General features: G+C 49.0%; 1 protein-coding gene across 2 annotated transcripts in view; it reads left to right on the top strand.

The window, feature by feature from the left end:
* Window positions 1-17,099, top strand: part of ARHGAP25 (Rho GTPase activating protein 25) — a 37,415-nt gene that overhangs the window by 10,766 nt on the left and 9,550 nt on the right. Inside the window, exons 2-4 of one of the 2 annotated variants that reach the window (XM_083514242.1) lie at window positions 3,423-3,622; window positions 8,613-8,703; window positions 13,061-13,180. In XM_083514242.1, the coding sequence (XP_083370368.1) occupies window positions 3,423-3,622; window positions 8,613-8,703; window positions 13,061-13,180 (411 nt within the window). Of the gene's footprint in view, window positions 1-3,422; window positions 3,623-8,612; window positions 8,704-13,060; window positions 13,181-14,738; window positions 15,655-17,099 lie in introns of those variants that run through there. The other variant, XM_083514243.1, reaches the window with a different exon arrangement.

Raw genomic sequence — 17,099 nt, 5'->3', positions numbered from 1 at the left:
TTTGAACGGCCTAATTTAGCCCTTGACACTTTGGGGAGGAGCCTTAGCCTGATAGGGCTGTTGCTGTTGTTGCCTTGGCTTCAACAGCATCTCCTGCTATGGGATTTGGGGCATCAAAGCTGAGGAATGAATGGCCTGAATGCAGGGCCAGATTTAAGTCTGATGAGGCCCTAAGCTACTGAAGGTCATGGGGCCCTTGATATGTCCAGCTGTCCTTTGTCAACAACAAATTGTCACTGTTTTTTGTGTTGAATATATGCTATCAAAAAGTTTTTTATTTGAGTTTCTTCTGAAATGAGACTGCATCTTAATGTTGTATTTTAATCTTGTTTTTAAGTTGTATTTTAATCAATTGCTTTTATACTGCCCTGAGCCCAGTCTTGGCTGGGGAGGGCAGGGTATAAATAAATTTTATTATTATTATTATTATTATTATTATTATTATTATTATTATTATGTAATTTATGCACCTAATAGGTATCTAAAGCCATTTTATTTGTTTTTTATCTTATATTTTGGAAATGTACATTCAGGTTTTTTCCCCTTTAATTTTAGACTATAGCTTGTTTAGCTTCTACGTAAATCTGGCACTGCCTGGGTGGAGATCCAGGCAACACAACAGAAATATAAAAAACTGCATGGCATGGTCGAAAGTGGATAGAGAAAGGTCCCCACCCCACCCCACCCCACCCCATTTCCCATAGGAGGCTGTCATGGCCACCAGCCAAGCTGGCTTTAAAAAGTTGTTGGCATCTGTCTGTCTCAAGAGACAATGGAGTGCACCTCCGGGGGTGAAGTTAAACTGCTTTGTTAGATGCTACAACCAAGTGATGGGGCCCTCTAGACAATTGGATGGGTTTCTTCCCTCCACAAGCACCCACAGCTGCTAGGAAAGTCCCGTGTGAGCGCCTGGAGGCGGTTGGAGGATGGATGGCGGCTAACAGATTGAGGTTGAATCCTGACAAGACAGAAGTACTGTTTTGGGGGGACAGGAGGCGGGCAGGTGTGGAGGATTCCCTGGTCCTGAATGGGGTAACTGTGCCCCTGAAGGACCAGGTGCTCAGCCTGGGAGTCATTTTGGACTCACAGCTGTCCATGGAGGCACAGGTCAATTCTGTGTCCAGGGCAGCTGTGTACCAGCTCCACCTGGTACGCAGGCTGAGATCCTATCTGCCCGCAGACTGTCTCGCCAGAGTGGTGCATGCTCTAGTTATCTCCCGCTTGGACTACTGCAATGCGCTCTACGTGGGGCTACCTTTGAAGGTGACCCGGAAACTGCAATTACCGTAATCCAGAAGACGGCAGCTAGACTGGTGACTGGGAGTGGCTGCCGGGACCACATAACACCGGTCCTGAGAGATCTGCATAGGCTCCCAATACGTTTCCGAGCACAATTCAAAGTGTTGGTGCTGACCTTTAAAGCCCTAAACGGCCTCGGTCCAGTATACCTGAAGGAGCGTCTCCACCCCCATCGTTCAGCCCGGACACTGAGGTCCAGCTCTGAGGGCCTTCTGGCGGTTCCTTCATTGTGAGAAGTAAGGTTACAGGGAACCAGGCAGAGGGCCTTCTCGGTAGTGGTGCCTGCCCTGTGAAAGGCCCTCCCTTCAGATGTGAAGGAAATAAGCAGCTATCTTATCTTTAAAAGACATCTGAAGGCAGCCCTCTTTAGGGAAGTTTTTAATATTTAATGCTGTATTGTTTTTAACACTCGGTTGGGAGCCGCCCAGAGTGGCTGGGAAACTCAGCCAGATGGGCGGGGTATAAATAAATTATTATTATTATTATTATTATTATTATTATTATTATTATTATTATTATTATTAGTCTGTCTCAAGAGACAATGGAGTGTGCCTCCAGGGGTGAAACCAAACTGCTGTGTTAGCTGCACTGAAGTGACCTCCCTGGGGCACAAGCCATCCTGGTCTGCCCAGAGGACAAGATGCTCCTCTTGTCTTCACTGATGTGGCCCAAAGGAAAGCAGAGCAAGACGTTTGGCACCAACAGGAGTTGCTGGAAGGAGGTGTACAAGGCACTATGCAGTTGTCTTAGGGACTCCACTCCAGATTTGTATAGGGTTTACTCCTTGGCCATTTCTTCTCCTGACGATATCCTGCAAAGCAGTGGAGGTTTAGGACCAGAGTTTTCCTAACTGGCTTCCTTCCCAGGGGGATGAGCCCCATCTGCCCCTCAATTCCTTCCTACAGCACATGCAGAAACCACCTTTTTGTGCCTAATAAGAGTCAGTGTGGTGTAGTGGTTAAGAGCGGTGGACTTGTATTCTGGGGAACCGGGTTCGCTTCCCTGCTCCTCCACATGCAGCTGCTGGGTGACCTTGGGCCAGTCACACTTCTCTGAAGTCTCTCAGCCCCACTCACCTCACAGAGTGTTTGTTGTGGGGGAGGAAGGGAAAGGAGAATGTGAGCCGCTTTGAGACTCCTTAGGGTAGTGATAAAGCGGGATATCAAATCCAAACTCCTCCTCCTCCTCCTCCTCCTCCTCTTCTTCTTCTTCTTCTTCTTCATGATAATTATTAAACCACCTTTCTGACCATTGGACCCACTCTTGGTCTCATCCGCTCAATCTGCTGGAGCCTGTCTGCACATGCAGGGGGAAATCCCAAACTCACTGAGGGTTTGAGGCCCACTGGCTACCCTCACCTGGTTTAGTGGGCGAGTGAGAGCTGTTTCTTGGGGTGTGGCCACTGTCCCCCATGCTGACAGCTTTTAGGAGTCACAGGTGAGAGCTGGGGGGCAAAAGTGTGCAAACTCCCCCAGAAGGAACATTCCTCCTCCTCTAACAGCCCCAAAGATATAACAATCAAATTATCAATTAGAAGAATGAACAACAACAATTTTAAACATTCAAAAGTTAAAATAACTGTAGACTAAAAACAGGTTAAAACTCCCATCAACTTTCTGAACATCTGATTAGGTTTAGAACCATGCAGTTGGAGAGTCATCTCGTCCAACCCCTTGCAATGCAAGAATCTTTTGCCCAGTGTGGCATTCCTGGCACGGGACACAAATGTCCTGTCCTGATTTTTCTTGGTGGCTGCCAAGGAAGGCCCCCGGCAGGTCTCCCTCATTCCTGAACAGCCGCATTTAATAAGAAAATCTGATGTCCTGGTTGCTTGCCTGCATTTGTGAAGATGAACGCCCACGCAGGAAAAAGGAAGTCCATTTGAACAAATAGCTGCGGTGGCTTCCTTTCTCAAAGCTACGGGCTGCCGCGAGCCCCGCCATCTGCCAGCAATATCTTCTTGGACTCACTCCTCTGCTCTTTGCTCTGTCGGTGCAATGGTGGATTTTCCTCCCTGACGGGCCTGAGCCACTTCTGGGCCAGAAACGCCCCCTGGCTTTGCTCTCTCTCTGTGTGTGTATGTTCTCCCTGCTCCAGCTCACTGCCTCTTGCTTCTCCCCCAGTCCGCTCTCAGAGCATGATGGCCGTCGACCCGAAGGGCTCGGGGAGCTGGCCCCATCCTCCCAACCTTCTGGAGAGGCCCCTGAAGGCCGGCTGGCTGAAGAAGCAGCGCTCCATCGTCAAGAACTGGCAGCAGAGGTACTTTGTCCTGAAAGGTCAGCACCTGTATTACTACAAGGATGAAGAGGACCTGAAGCCCCAGGTACTGTTCAGGAAGAGGGTCCGGAGGGATCGCCCTGGTGGTCTGGGCTCTCCATGGGCCAGGGGGAAAGAGCTCCATCTCAGGCAGAACTGGCCCAGGATGTTCTGCCACCTGAGGCCCAACAGCCACCTGAGGTGACTGAAAATGGCCAGGGGAACCCCTGGCGCTCTGAAGGTGGAGAAAAAAGGAAGCTGGAGAGGAGCAGGTGGTGGGGCAGTGGGCGACAAGCACAGGAGGTGGCGCCCTTGAGGCCCCCAGATCTGCTGCCCCTACCTACTGTCCTGAGTCTGCCGCCTGAGGCAACTGCCTCACAGAGCCCCATGAGTGGGCCGGCCCTGGTGGCAGGAGAGGCTGTGGAAGCAAAGTCAGTGAAGTTCTTGTGAGGTGAGCTTGTGGGGGGGGGAAGGGCTGATTATATTGTCACACCTCAGAAGAGAGAGGCAAGATGGAGCAGCCCCCAAATTCTTCCCTGGCTCAGATTGAAATCCGAGCCGGAAAAGTGATTCCGGCTTGACTCCTGCAAGTTCTCTTCTGTCCCACCTGCCCCACTTGCAAGCTAGTGGAGCTGCTTTTCTCTGCTAGCTTGTATGGGGAGGAATCTTGCAGGGGCAAAATCCAAAGGGTGGCGGGGGGATCTTTTTTTGCCCCTGTAGTGCAGTTGTGGGAAGGGCAGGGGAGATGGGCAAACCATGGTTTGATGTAGCCTTCTTTTGAAACCAGCCACTGATTCCTAAAAACCATGATTCGTGCTCTGGACAATATGACAAACTAAGATTCAGGGAAAGTGGGCAAAAGGGTGGGGGGAGCGGGTGGTCCTTCTCCTGGCTGTGGGGAGGGGCTGGGGCAGGGCTTGTGAGGGCTCCTCCTTGCTTACGCAGATCTCACTATCCTACAGCTCTAGTAAAGTGTGAACCAGATTCTGAACTTTAAACTTCTTTGGTAATGTTATCCGATATAAGGCCTTGTTGGTTTCCTCTGCATCTAGTGGCGTCCCACTGCTGACGTTGGTAGTTGGCCACAACCCATATCTATCCTGTTGTTGCTTATGGAAAACTGCATTTTGATACATTTCCCCCCCAAACCAGCTTCAATCTGAATTGAGAAGAACAATGACACAGCTGCATTTCTAGCTGGCAATGTGTACACAGCCTTGGTGGCATTTTCATGTTTTAAGCGCTGAACAAGTTGCCGGCGTCATAAGCTAAATATATACCCAGCTTCCTTCCCCATTTCACAGAGCAGCTGGTATTACACTGGTGGACTATAAATTCTCCTTTTTCATGATGTAGATGAAGATTCATGAAACCAGATTTTGTGACACCGTCACCAGAAAGTTTGCTAGAAAACGTTTGTAGAATGTTTGCAAAATGATAAGCTGCCCCCTTAAGTGGATTCTACCACTGGGGAGCTCACTCCCACAAGCTTTAGTGGTGGGCAAATGTTTAACAGCATGAGTAAAATTCACCAAGGACAAGTCTTTTCAAAGGGCTCCTGAATAGAACCTCCATCTTCAAGAGAAGTCTATCTCTGATGCTGGGCACAGAGAGCGATCACTGTCGCCTTTATGCCTCTGCCGCTGCTAACCAGTGGGCTAACCATAAAATGGGGGCCTAGATCAGGGGTTGGCAAGGTTTACCTCGCGTGGAGATTGCTCCGTGGGTAGGTCATGTCTGTGTCTGAGCAGATGTGATTTCCAGTGTCTGCATCTGTGCAGACGTGATTTTCAATGCCACGGAAGCAAGTCCCCACTCTGCGCTGCGCCAGTTTAGCGCAGCACACGGGGACTCGCTGAGCGGGCAGCTCGGTTCGTGGGCAGCTCATGGGCCGTTTAAACGACCCCCTTGGGCCGCTTGTGGCCCATGGGCTGCAGGTTGCCAATCCCTGGCCTAGAAAGATGCACTTTGCTCTGACTCACCAAGACCGTTCTTTTTTTCTTACTTTTCTGCACACTGCTGGGGGTGGGGAAAGGCCTTCCCTCCCACCCCAAACCAAATTACCTCTAAAGACCCTCACTCATTGGCAGTGATCTTGTCAGCCCCTGCTCAAGAAACTCTTCACTAGGGGTGCCGACTGACTTTTAATAAACAATGTGCCCCAAACAAATCATGACCCCCTAAAATAGAGGAACATGGGCCCAGATCCTGTTCTTTGAGCAGCAGGTCAAAATCTGCAGAGATCAGTAGGTAGTCACCTAGAATCACAGAACTGTAGAATCATAGAATAGAATCATAGAATCATAGAGTTGGAAGAGACCACAAGGGCCATCGAGTCCAACCCCCTGCCAAGCAGGAAACACCACCAGAGCACTCCTGACATATGGTTGTCAAGCCTCTGCTTAAAGACCTCCAAAAAAGGAGACTCCACCACACTCCTTGGCAGCAAATTCCACTGTCAAACAGCTCTTACTGTCAGGAAGTTCTTCCTAATGTTGAGGTGGAATCTTCTTTCTTGTAGTTTGGATCCATTGCTCCGTGCCCGCTTCTCTGGAGCAGCAGAAAACAACCTTTCTCCCTCCTCTATGTGACATCCTTTTATATATTTGAACATGGCTATCATATCACCCCTTAACCTCCTCTTCTCCAGGCTAAACATGCCCAGCTCCCTTAGCCGTTCCTCATAAGGCATCGTTTCCAGGCCTTTGACCATTTTGGTTGCCCTCCTCTGGACACGTTCCAGTTTGTCCGTGTCCTTCTTGAATTGTGGTGCCCAGAACTGGACACAGTACTCCAGGTGAGGTCTGACCAGAGCAGAATACAGTGGCACTATTACTCCCCTTGATCTAGATGCTATACTCCTATTGACGCAGCCCAGAATTGCATTGGCTTTTTTAGCTGCCGCGTCACACTGTTGGCTCATGTCAAGTTTGTGGTCAACCAAGACTCCTAGATCCTTTTCACATGTACTGCTCTCAAGCCAGGTGTCACCCTATCTGGCCCAACCCCTTGCCCTGCAGGAAGAAGCTTTCATGGTGTAGTGGAGATGAACTGCCATCAAAGGCGCAGGAGCAGGGGCTGGTTAAACAGTTGGCAGTGTTGCAGGAATTTATGTATAGGTTGGGGGGGGGTTGCCCCTCCAGCAGATATCATGCGCATGCAGCCCTCTACCAAAATCATCACAACCGCTTTTTGTGACTTTTGTGATTTGTCCCCACAAAACACTTCATCACAGCTTCTTCCTATCTATTCAAAGGGCCTTTGCTGCACAATACCAAATGTAAGAATTCACTGATAAATGTATCTATGTGCTGGGGAAACTTCAGAAATTCCTATAGACACATGAGCTCAGCTACTCAGCAGCCCCTCTGCCTGAGTGATAATTCCTGGCATCCTGATACCTGAGTGCCAGACAGGTAGCCATTCCAGAAATAACAAACCCAGATGAAAACAAAAGGGTGTGATTACCTTGGCTGGGAAACAGGGAAATGTAAAGATCTCTTTTGTTACACTTGATGGGTGTTTGGTGGAGGGCAAGGAGAACCATGGCGCAATGTCCAGGATGCTCAGATTACTGCCACCAGACCTCCCCTTTCAGGATGTAACCATGATGTATTAGTGATGTTGTTTGGGGGGGTAACATGGGGATTGGCAGCTAATAAAAGTTTGGGGGCTCTTTTGTTCGGGGCTTCCATCTTGTTCCACCTTGTGGCAGGTGGGAGTCCTGTTGCCACAGTCTTCAATAAAGCCCAAGCCTACCGGCTTCCGTTTTGCTCTGGTATTCCTGGCTGGTGTCCTTGTTTTTTGTCCAAGGGAGCCCTCAGATTTCTCCCTTAACAGCAGTCTCATCTGCTTGAAGCTGCTTGGCTTCTCTGCCCCCACCAATATAGTTCCTCTCTTCTGATTTCACTTCCCATTTGCACAGGTCCGTCCTGGGTCTCGCTCCACCCACACGTCTGCTTCAACCTCCTCCTGCCTTTGACTTCTGCCACAATGCTTCCTGTGGCAGGAAAAGACCCTGCAGCCCCACACACTTAATCTGTCACACCCACGAGTTATCTGGCGATGATGTGCAATCTTCACAATAAAAATACTTTGCACCTTTTTATTTTTATTTTTAAGTGCAATACAGTTGAGTAACCATGAAAACACCCAAGGCAGCCGTTGCTACCAGTTCGGCTCAAATCATCTGCCTTTTCCTTGTGACTGACTCATGACGTTGTCATCTGAGCTCTTCCTTCGACATGAAGAAAAGGCTGTGTCTCCCTTCATTGGGGCAGGGTTGAAATTCCACCCTGCCTGCCCCCAGCCACCCAGTTTCCCAAAAATATTTTCCCCTTGCAAAAAACAGGGACTGATTTTCTGTTCCTTTCTGGATGAGGGAGTGGGGAGTAATAGAATCATAGAATCATAGATTTGGTAGGGACGCTAAGGGCCATCTAGTCCAACCCTCTGCAGTGATGGAATCACAGCTGAAGAATCAGTGACAGGCCTGGCCATCCAAACTCTCTTTTAGAAACTTCCAGCAAAGAAGAGTCCAGCACCTTCCAAGGGTGCCTGTCAATCATAAAATATTGCTTTTTTTTGTTTGTTTTCAAAGATCTTTATTGAAACTTAACATATATACATAATAACCAAAATTCCCAATGATTCCCTGACATAAAATATAATATCTAAATTACAACAGTTGAATACACTTAATTATAAAACTCATCTCCCACCCTCTACTTCCCTCCACAGCAATTCAACTTCTGTATATTTCTTTCTACCATTTTTTCCTTGCATTCTATAATAAATTATTTTTGTTAAATTCTGATTTTTCTTTCTTTATTTGTTTTGTTATTGCTTACATTTTTTATTCTAAGCCTATTAACATGCCATTTTTAGATCAATATTTTGGCATATAATCTTTGAAATACTTCCACTCCATTCTTAACTTTTGATTTGATTGATATCTTATAATTGAAGTTAATTTTGCCAATTCTATATACTCACTTAATTTACAAATCATAAAATATTGCTTTATGTTTCACACTTGCTGCTGTTTCTGGTTTCAGGGATCGATACGCCTTCATGGAAGCTCCATCAGGGAGGTGGCAGCCACGGGCTCTGACGAAGTGGGGAGATTTATCTTTGAGATCATCCAAGGTGAGCAGCCCTCAATGGCATGGCAATTTCAGATTCAGGTAGGTAGCCGTGTTGGTCTGACGCATTAAGGTAAAGGGACCCCTGACCGTTAGGTCCAGTCATGGCCGACTCTGGGGTTGCGGCACTCATCTCGCTTTATTGGCCGAGGGAGCCGGTGTACAGCTTCCGGGTCATGTGGCCAGCATGACTAAGCCGCTTCTGGCGAACCAGAACAGCGCACAGAAACGCCGTTTACCTTCCTGCCGGAGCGGTACCTATTTATCTACTTGCACTGGTGTGCTTTCGAACTGCTAGGTTGGCAGGAGCAGGGACCGAGCAACGGGAGCTCACCCCACCGCAGGGATTAGAACCACCGACCTTCCGATCGGCAAGTCCTAGGCTCTGTGGTTTAACCCACAGCGCCACCCGCGTCCCTCTGATGCACTAGAGATATATATATATACACACACACACATACACACACACACACACACACACACACACACACACACACACATATATATATATATATATATAGTCCAGTAGCGCCTTAGGGCCTCTAAGATGCTACTGGACAATTTTTAAATTTTATTTTTATATATTTCTGTGGCAATTTCAGTCCTCCTGTCTTTGCTCTTCTTCGCCCATGCCACCCAGTTAAACCAGATTACAGTCATGGCTTCCCTCTATGGCGCCCTTGGAACTTTCATTCAGTTAAGAATCTCCAAACCTCTCTTGCTTCCCTGAGCAGGAGGAAAGAAAGAAAGTATGTCTTCATGCAGCACATCGTTAAACTATGGAACTCACTCCTGCAGGAAGCAGTGAAGGGGACCAAACCTATAGGTAGTTTCAAAAGGGGATTAGACAGATTTATGGAGGGAGAAGCCCATGGGAGGCAGGAATGTTTCTGAATCCCAGTTGCTGGAAACCACAGGAGGGCAGAGGGCTCTTGTGCTCGAATCCTGCTTGTAAGTTTCCCACTGGGGCATCTAGGTGGCCACTGTGAGAACAGGATGCTAGACTAAACTGTTTCTCAGGCGGCTAGTCCTGGTCTTTATAACCCTGTACAGTGGTACCCCGCAAGACGAACGCCTTGCAAGACGGAAAACCCGCTATACGAAAGGGTTTTCCGTTTTGGAGGCGCTTCGCAAAACGAATTTCCCTATGGGCTTGCTTCGCAAGACGACAGCCCATAGGGAAATCTCCGGGACAGCGGGGAAGCGCAGCGCGTCTTCCCCACTGTCCTCGGACCTCCTCCCGCCGCCCGGCTTCGGAACGAATCTCCGATGCCGGGCGGGGGGGGGGGGACGCCTCCTCCCGCCGCCCGGCATCGGAACGAATCTCCGATGCCGGGCGGGGGGGGGGGGGGAAACGCCTCCTCCCGCCGCCCGGCTTCGGAACGAATCTCCGATGCCGGGCGGGGGGGGGGACGCCTCCTCCCGCCGCCCGGCATCGGAACGAAGCTCCGATGCCGGGCGGGGGGGGGGACGCCTCCTCCCGCCGCCCGGCATCGGAACGAAGCTCCGATGCCGGGCGGGGGGGCGGGGACACCTTCTCCCGCCGCCCAGCTTCGGATGGCTTTCCTGAAGACTTGGGGTGGGAGGAGGGTTTTCCTTCCCACCGCCAACATTCAGAATGCTGTTCTGAATGTTGGCGGTGGGGAGGAAAAACCCTCCTCCCACGCAAGCCCCGGGAACAGAGGGAAAGCGCTGCGCGCCTTCCCCTCTGTTCCCGTACCTGTCCTGAAGGCTTGCGGTGGGGAGAAAAGCCCTTCTCCGCACCGCCAGCCTCGCAAGCGGTTTCCCTAGGAACGCATTAATTGATTTTCAATGCATTCCTATGGGAAACCGTGCTTCGCAAGACGAAAAACGCGCAAGAAGAAAAAACTTGCGGAACGAATTAATTTCGTCTTGCGAGGCACCACTGTACCTTCTTCCAGTAGGCAGAAGCTGAAAGAGATCATTTCCAGGGTGCGCACTATCCTGCGCTATCTCTGCAGCTTTCTTATGGCACCTGGAAGCATAGATTTGATCCAAGGTGGTAAGAGTGCACCCAATTATTCTCTCCGCAGTCTTTACAACCCTGGACAGTGTTGTTTTTCCCCTGGCCGTGCAGCTCCCAAACCACACACACAGACCTTAAGTTAATACACTCTCCACAGTACAATGGTAAAATGCCATCAACAGGTCCTTTGAAAGATTGTTTTTCTGGAGGATTCTCAGAATATATATATATATATATATATATATATATATATATATATATAAAATATTTGTTAAAGGTTTTAAACAATAGAACACCATTGACATACACAACCCAAAAAGGAAAAACACCATCACCCTCGTTCACATAGTCCAAAAGAAAAAAACACACACGAAAAAAGACATACAAAAAAAGACAACGGACAAAAAATCATATAAAAAACATGAAAAATAGTTCAGTTTCATAAACAAAGTTTCCATATCCTCTTTTCTGACTCCCTCACATCTCCCTTTTCTGTGTTCCCATTTACAAAATCTTGTTCAGCAATGCTTCACCTTCCCTCAAGACTTGTTTTAAATTGTACGTTTCAACTATTATGTCTCCAGTTTTACCCTTTGTTAACAAATATTTAAGCTTGACATAATATTATTCAAATTTGACCTTTGTTCTTATAGTTCAATTGTTTTCATACTCCTTTCAGCTAAGTCACTAATGCCATATTATCTTTATATCCTGCATCATTCTAACATTCATACAATTTACAATACTTTTGCAAATAGTCCTTGAATTTCTTCCAGTCCTCTTCCACTGGATTCTCAGAAAATATAACCTCTGCTGTGCTCTGACCCCGGCCCCAATAACAAGGTTGGCGTGCCACTGGCTGAAGTCCACCCCATCTGTTGCACACAAGGAAGGGAGTTTCCCAGAATAATAATAATAATTAAAATAATAATAATAAATTTTATTTATACCCTGCCCTCCCCAGCCAAGACCGGGCTCAGGGTGGCTAACAACCGATAATAAAAACAAGTTGATTAAAATACAATTTAAAAAACAAGATTAAAATACAACATTAAAACATTAAGATGCAGCCTCTTCACAGGAGAAAGGAAAAAGAAAGAGGGGGAGGGAATCAAACTGATTCTAAGCCAAAGGCCAGGCGGAACAACTCTGTCTTACAGGCCCTGCGGAAAGAAATCAGATCCCGCAGGGCCCTGGTCTCATGAGACAGAGCGTTCCACAAGGCCGGAGCCAATGTTGATAAGGCCCTGCTTGCAGAAGAATTCTTCTTGCCGAAGAATCCTCTCTGCAAGCCTTTCCCTACTAGCACGCAAGGCAAAGAGAATTTAAAACGATGCATCTTTGATAGATAGGAGCCCATGCAGGGCAGTGGCTTCCAAAGTGGGTGGTACCTCCTCCCTGGGGTGGGGGGATTACGTAGGTGGGTGCTAAGAGGCAAGCAGGCAGCAGCGGGGCTGCTTTCATTGCATCAAGTTCATCACTTTTGTTGAATTAATTCGTTTAAACGGGGTTTTGAATAAATGTGCAATTAACTGTTACCAGTTTTAATTTCGTTGTGTTGTTACCTTCCTTAGCGGGTTGTGCTTAAGCTGAATCATGCTTTTCACAGGGTATTATTATTGCTATTGTGATTTATTAAATTTATATGCCGCTCTTCATCAAGAGATCCCAGGGTGGTTCACAGAATAAAATACAAGGTGAAACACAAGTGAATATTTAAACCAAAACAACAAAACAATAACCCCCGCTTAGGGACGCAGGTGGCGCTGTGGGTCAAACCACAGAGCCTAGGACTTGCCGATCAGAAGGTCGGCGGTTCGAATCCCCATGACAGGGTGAGCTCCCGTTGCTCGGTCCCTGCTCCTGCCAACCTAGCAGTTTGAAAGCACGTCAAAGTGCAAGTAGATAAATAGGTACCACTCTGGCAGGAAGGTAAGCGGCGTTTCCGTGTGCTGCTCTGGTTCGCCAGAAGCGGCTTAGTCATGCTGGCCACATGACCCGGAAGCTGTACGCCGGCTCCCTCGGCCAATAAAGCAAGATGAGCGCCACAACCCCAGAGTCGGCCGCGACTGGACTTAATGGTCAGGGGTCCCTTTACCTTTAGCGCACACTGGGGAGGAGTTTTTTGGAACAAAGCAGGGAGTGGCCAGAACTGCTGTTCCCTCATTTTTTAAAAAAGCTAGCTCTGAATAAATGTTGATTTTAAGTGCCCTTTTTGGATTCAGCCCTGGGGAAGCACTGCTCCTCCGAGTCGCTGCCATATTTTACAGGCAAAAGTCTGTTGGGGAAAGACATTAGTAGGGAGAGAAAATGATCTGCAGCAGTTTCTCCACTTTCCAGGATGAGTAACTTGCTTTTTTCCACCCCCACGCAGGCATCTCGGGAGACCAGAATCGAGCGGGACAAGACTCCTACGTGCTGATGGCCAGTTCCCAGTCTGACATGGAGGACTGGGTGAAATCTCTCCGCCGCATGGTGGGGTCTCCCTTAGGAGGTAAAGGGGGACGCAAAGCTCTTTTGTATCAACATGCTGTTAGCCCAACCACAATTTAATGCACCGTATTTTTCGCCCTATAGGACGCACTTTTCCCCCTCCAAAAATGAAGGGGAAATCTGGGGGGGGGAAATAAAAATTTTTTTCCATTTCCCCCCCAAAAAACGAGGTGCGTCCTATGGGCCGGTGCGCCCTATAGGGCGAAAAATACGGTACTTTCCATCCACTTCAGTAGGGCAAGAGACATCCCCACCTTTTAGCTTTTCATCTTCATCACTGCGGGAAGTCGCAGGATAAAATTTCCTGTGATAGAGGTTTCTGAAACTCTGAGGATGTGAGAGAGCTGTGGGGTTGCAGCATTGTGAGAGCTGTGTTGTAGCTAGCCTCAGCAATGCACGAGTTGTTGTTCTGCTATTCATTAAACTGCCCTTCACCCCAAGATCCCAGAGTTGGGTGGCATCATTAAAACACAATACAGTGGTACCTCGGGTTAAGTACTTAATTCGTTCCGGAGGTCTGTTCTTAACCCTCAAACTGTTCTTAACCTGAAGCACCACTTTAGCTAATGGGGCCTCCTGCTGCTGCCGCACCGCCGGAGCACGATTTCTGTTCTTATCCTGAAGCAAAGTTCTTAACCTGAGGTACTATTTCTGGGTTAGCGGAGTCTGTAACCTGAAGCGTATGTAACCCGAGATACCACTGTATTAAAAACAATTAAAAACAATTAGCAATCTTAAAAATCAGATGAGTCCTAAAAGCACACACGCATGCTGAAGAGCCAGGTGTGAGCAAGGTGCTTTTGGCACTAAGGATGTGGGTAGCGCTGTGGTCTAAACCACTGAGCCTCTTGGGCTTGCCAATCAGTAGGCCGGCGGTTCGAATCCCCACGATGGGGTGAGCTCCCGTTGCTCTGTCCCAGCTCCTGCCAACCTAGCACTTCAAAAGCACACCAGTGCAAGTAGATAAATAGGTACTGCTGCAGTGGGAAGGTAAAGGGTGTTTCCTTGTGCTCTGGCTTCCATCACAGTGTTCCGTTGTGCCAAAAGCGGTATCGTCCTGCTGGCCACATGACCTGGAAAGCTGTCTGTGAACAAACGCCAGCTCCCTCAGCCTGAAAGCGAGATGAGCACTGCAACCCCATAGTCGTCTTTGACTGGACTTAACCATCCAGGGGTCCTTTACCTTTTACCTTTGGGTGCTGGAAAATGGGTGTGGAAGATCCGTATTTAGCCCCTGATTGCCAGTTGAAATATTCCTGGGGTGGGCGAATGAGTCATGTAGGGGTTAGTGTCGGACTAAGAACTGGGAGACCTGCATTCAAATCCCCACTTGGCAATGACGCTCGCTGGGTGACCCTGGGGGCCAGTCGCTGCTTCTCAGCCTAACATACCTCATAGGGTTGTTGGGATTACACGAAGACAGGAACAACCTTGGAGGAAAAAAGTGGGACAGAAACTCAGCAAATAAATAAAACAAATATGCATATTATTTATACGCCGTATTTCCAACTGCCTCTGTGGTGGTATGCAAAATAAAGCATGCATAATTTTGTAATTAGTTTGGCCTTGGCAACAAGAGGCCACCTTAGTAGTGAAGACAAGGAGGCCTTGATGTGACGAGGACCCAGAGACGCTTGCGCCTGTTACTGGCAGATGGCTGGGCTTCCCAGTCCACCTCATGAAGAGCCCATTCAGAGCCAGTCTGCTAGCCCCTCGTCACTGTAGACCTTGACTCGGCTGCAGGCTTCAGAGCCCTGACTCTGACAAGGGCAGCGTCATCACTGACACAGCCGTATTCCTGTCGGAGAGACTTTGGGCTCCTGCAGAGCATATTGATTTTTTCAAAGTGCTTTAGTCTTTGGCCTCGTAACAACCGGGGGAGGCAGGCTGCGGACGCCCTCCCTTTCGAAGGCTGTGCCGTAATTTCAAGGCAGAAGGCGAGATGTGATCCCAGGCCCCAGACTGGCTAGCGCTGAATCGTGGCGCCGTTTTGGAGGGAAATGACTGCCTCTTTCTTTTGCTGCAAAGAAGGGAGGCGTGATGTGGAGAGGGCAGCTTCAGCCTGAGTGAAGGAAATCATATGGAGGAGTAATGGAAGGAAGCACCCGTTTACTATGTACAATGACAGGTTTATGATGGTTCTCAAAAAGCCAAAGAGCTCTTTGTCAGATCCTTGCCCCTCTCGACCTTCCTGGGAAGAAGGATGTGTGGATGCTGGGCTGATTTGGAAAGGGAAGAGACTCCAGGAGTTCCTTCAGAATCTGGAAGCAAGGATGAGAACAGGAGCCTGCCTAAAGGCGTAGAAGCAAGTTCTGAAGTCCTTTGCTGGTTGGAACTTGGACATCTCTGCCATCCTCTTCCTGCCTGGACTCCCGATGAAGGGCTGGGAGTTGGGCTTTTGCTTTCCAGACCTGGAGATGTTCTTTTGCTGGGAGTACAGGAAGAAGCAGCAGCAGCCCATGGCCCACAGGAAAGGTACTGCTTGCTGCCTCCTTAAATGCCAGCCTCTTAGAAATTCATGCAGAGCGCAAGTCGTTTTGACTGCTGCAGCAGCAGTGCCCACAAATGCGCCAGGAGCTCTCCGAAGAGGCGGATTTAGGAGAGCGCAACCGGTTTGCCCGCCCTGGGCACTGAGTTGAAAGGGTGTTGCAGGGGACACTGCAACAATGACGATCAATAGAAGGCAGGGGGTGGGGGCCTGAATGTTGGTGTTGCGCAGAGTGCTGCTGAAATTTTAAAGCCCAAAGTCCGCCACTGCTCTCTGTGTATTATACAGCAGGACTTGACTTGCCAAATGCCAAGAGCCACTGAAAAGCTTTTGTCTCTAAAGTGGTGAAATAAACTGGCAGGAATGGCTGAGCTGTGAGTCAAGGAAGTCTCTCATTCAAATCTCCCCTCTGCAATACTCAGTAGGTGGTCTTAGAAAAGCTACTACTCTACCCCCTCTCATCTACCACAGGGGGATGAGAGGAACCCGCATTGCAGGGCTGTTGTAGTAGGTAGTAAGGTTTTTTGTGTGTTATTTCATCATTTGTACTCTTATCTTTTTTAAAATGCAAAAGTACTTTGTTGTTTCATCATTTGCACTTCTGTATTTTGAATTCCACAGAATTTCGGTTAAGGATCATCTGCGTCAGACTTGCCCCAACCTGGTCCCTTTGTGGGTTGTGTAAACCACTGTTCTGAATGATGCTTTTTATAGGGTAGTATGGGGTCGGGGGGCACTGGGGGTGAATTTATGGAAACAAGGGGGCAGTGGTCTGAAAAAGGTTGAGACCCACTGCTCCCAATTTTGGATTACAACTCCCATCCAGTGGCGTAGCGTGGGTTGTCAGCACCCGGGGCAAGGCAAGTAATTTGCGCCCCCTAACCTGGGGCAAGGCAAGTAATTTGCGCCCCCTAACCCGGGGCAAGGCAAGTACGGTAATTTGCGCCCCCTAACCCCTAACCTGCCTCCGCTGCCAGCTTCTTTTTGCTGCTGCCTGGTCTGGTCTGGTGTGGTTCTCTCCCGCGCTCAGCGCTGCGCTGGGCGGCCGCTGCACTGTCCCTCCCCCAGATAGTCCCTCGCTCTCTCTCTGCACCGCACGCCTGGCACCCACCCCCTCCACAGTGGGCGGCGACCCAGCGGCTCGGATCGGATTCGCACAGCCAGCACTGCAGTGAGAGAGAGTGAGTGAGCCAGGTAGGGGCAGAGAGCTGCGAGTGCGAGCGCACCCCCCCAGATGTTGCGCCCGGTGCGGCCGGCACCCCCTGCACCCCCACGCTACGCCACTGCTCCCATCAACCCATCCCTGCTCCCATCAGAGCAGTATCATATGGCTGATGGGAGTCTTAGTCTGTAAAATCTGGGCAGCCTGATCTATAGGGATGCAGAAACAGAGCTGAGGATTAAGTGGGCTGGTTCCAGAATAGGACCTTGT

This window comes from Podarcis liolepis (genome assembly GCF_965112155.1).
Source record: "Podarcis liolepis genome assembly, chromosome: 7".
Classification (NCBI taxonomy): Eukaryota; Metazoa; Chordata; class Lepidosauria; order Squamata; family Lacertidae; genus Podarcis; species Podarcis liolepis.
The sequence above is the reverse complement of the archived record's forward strand: the minus strand, read 5'-3'. Positions and strand labels throughout refer to the sequence as shown.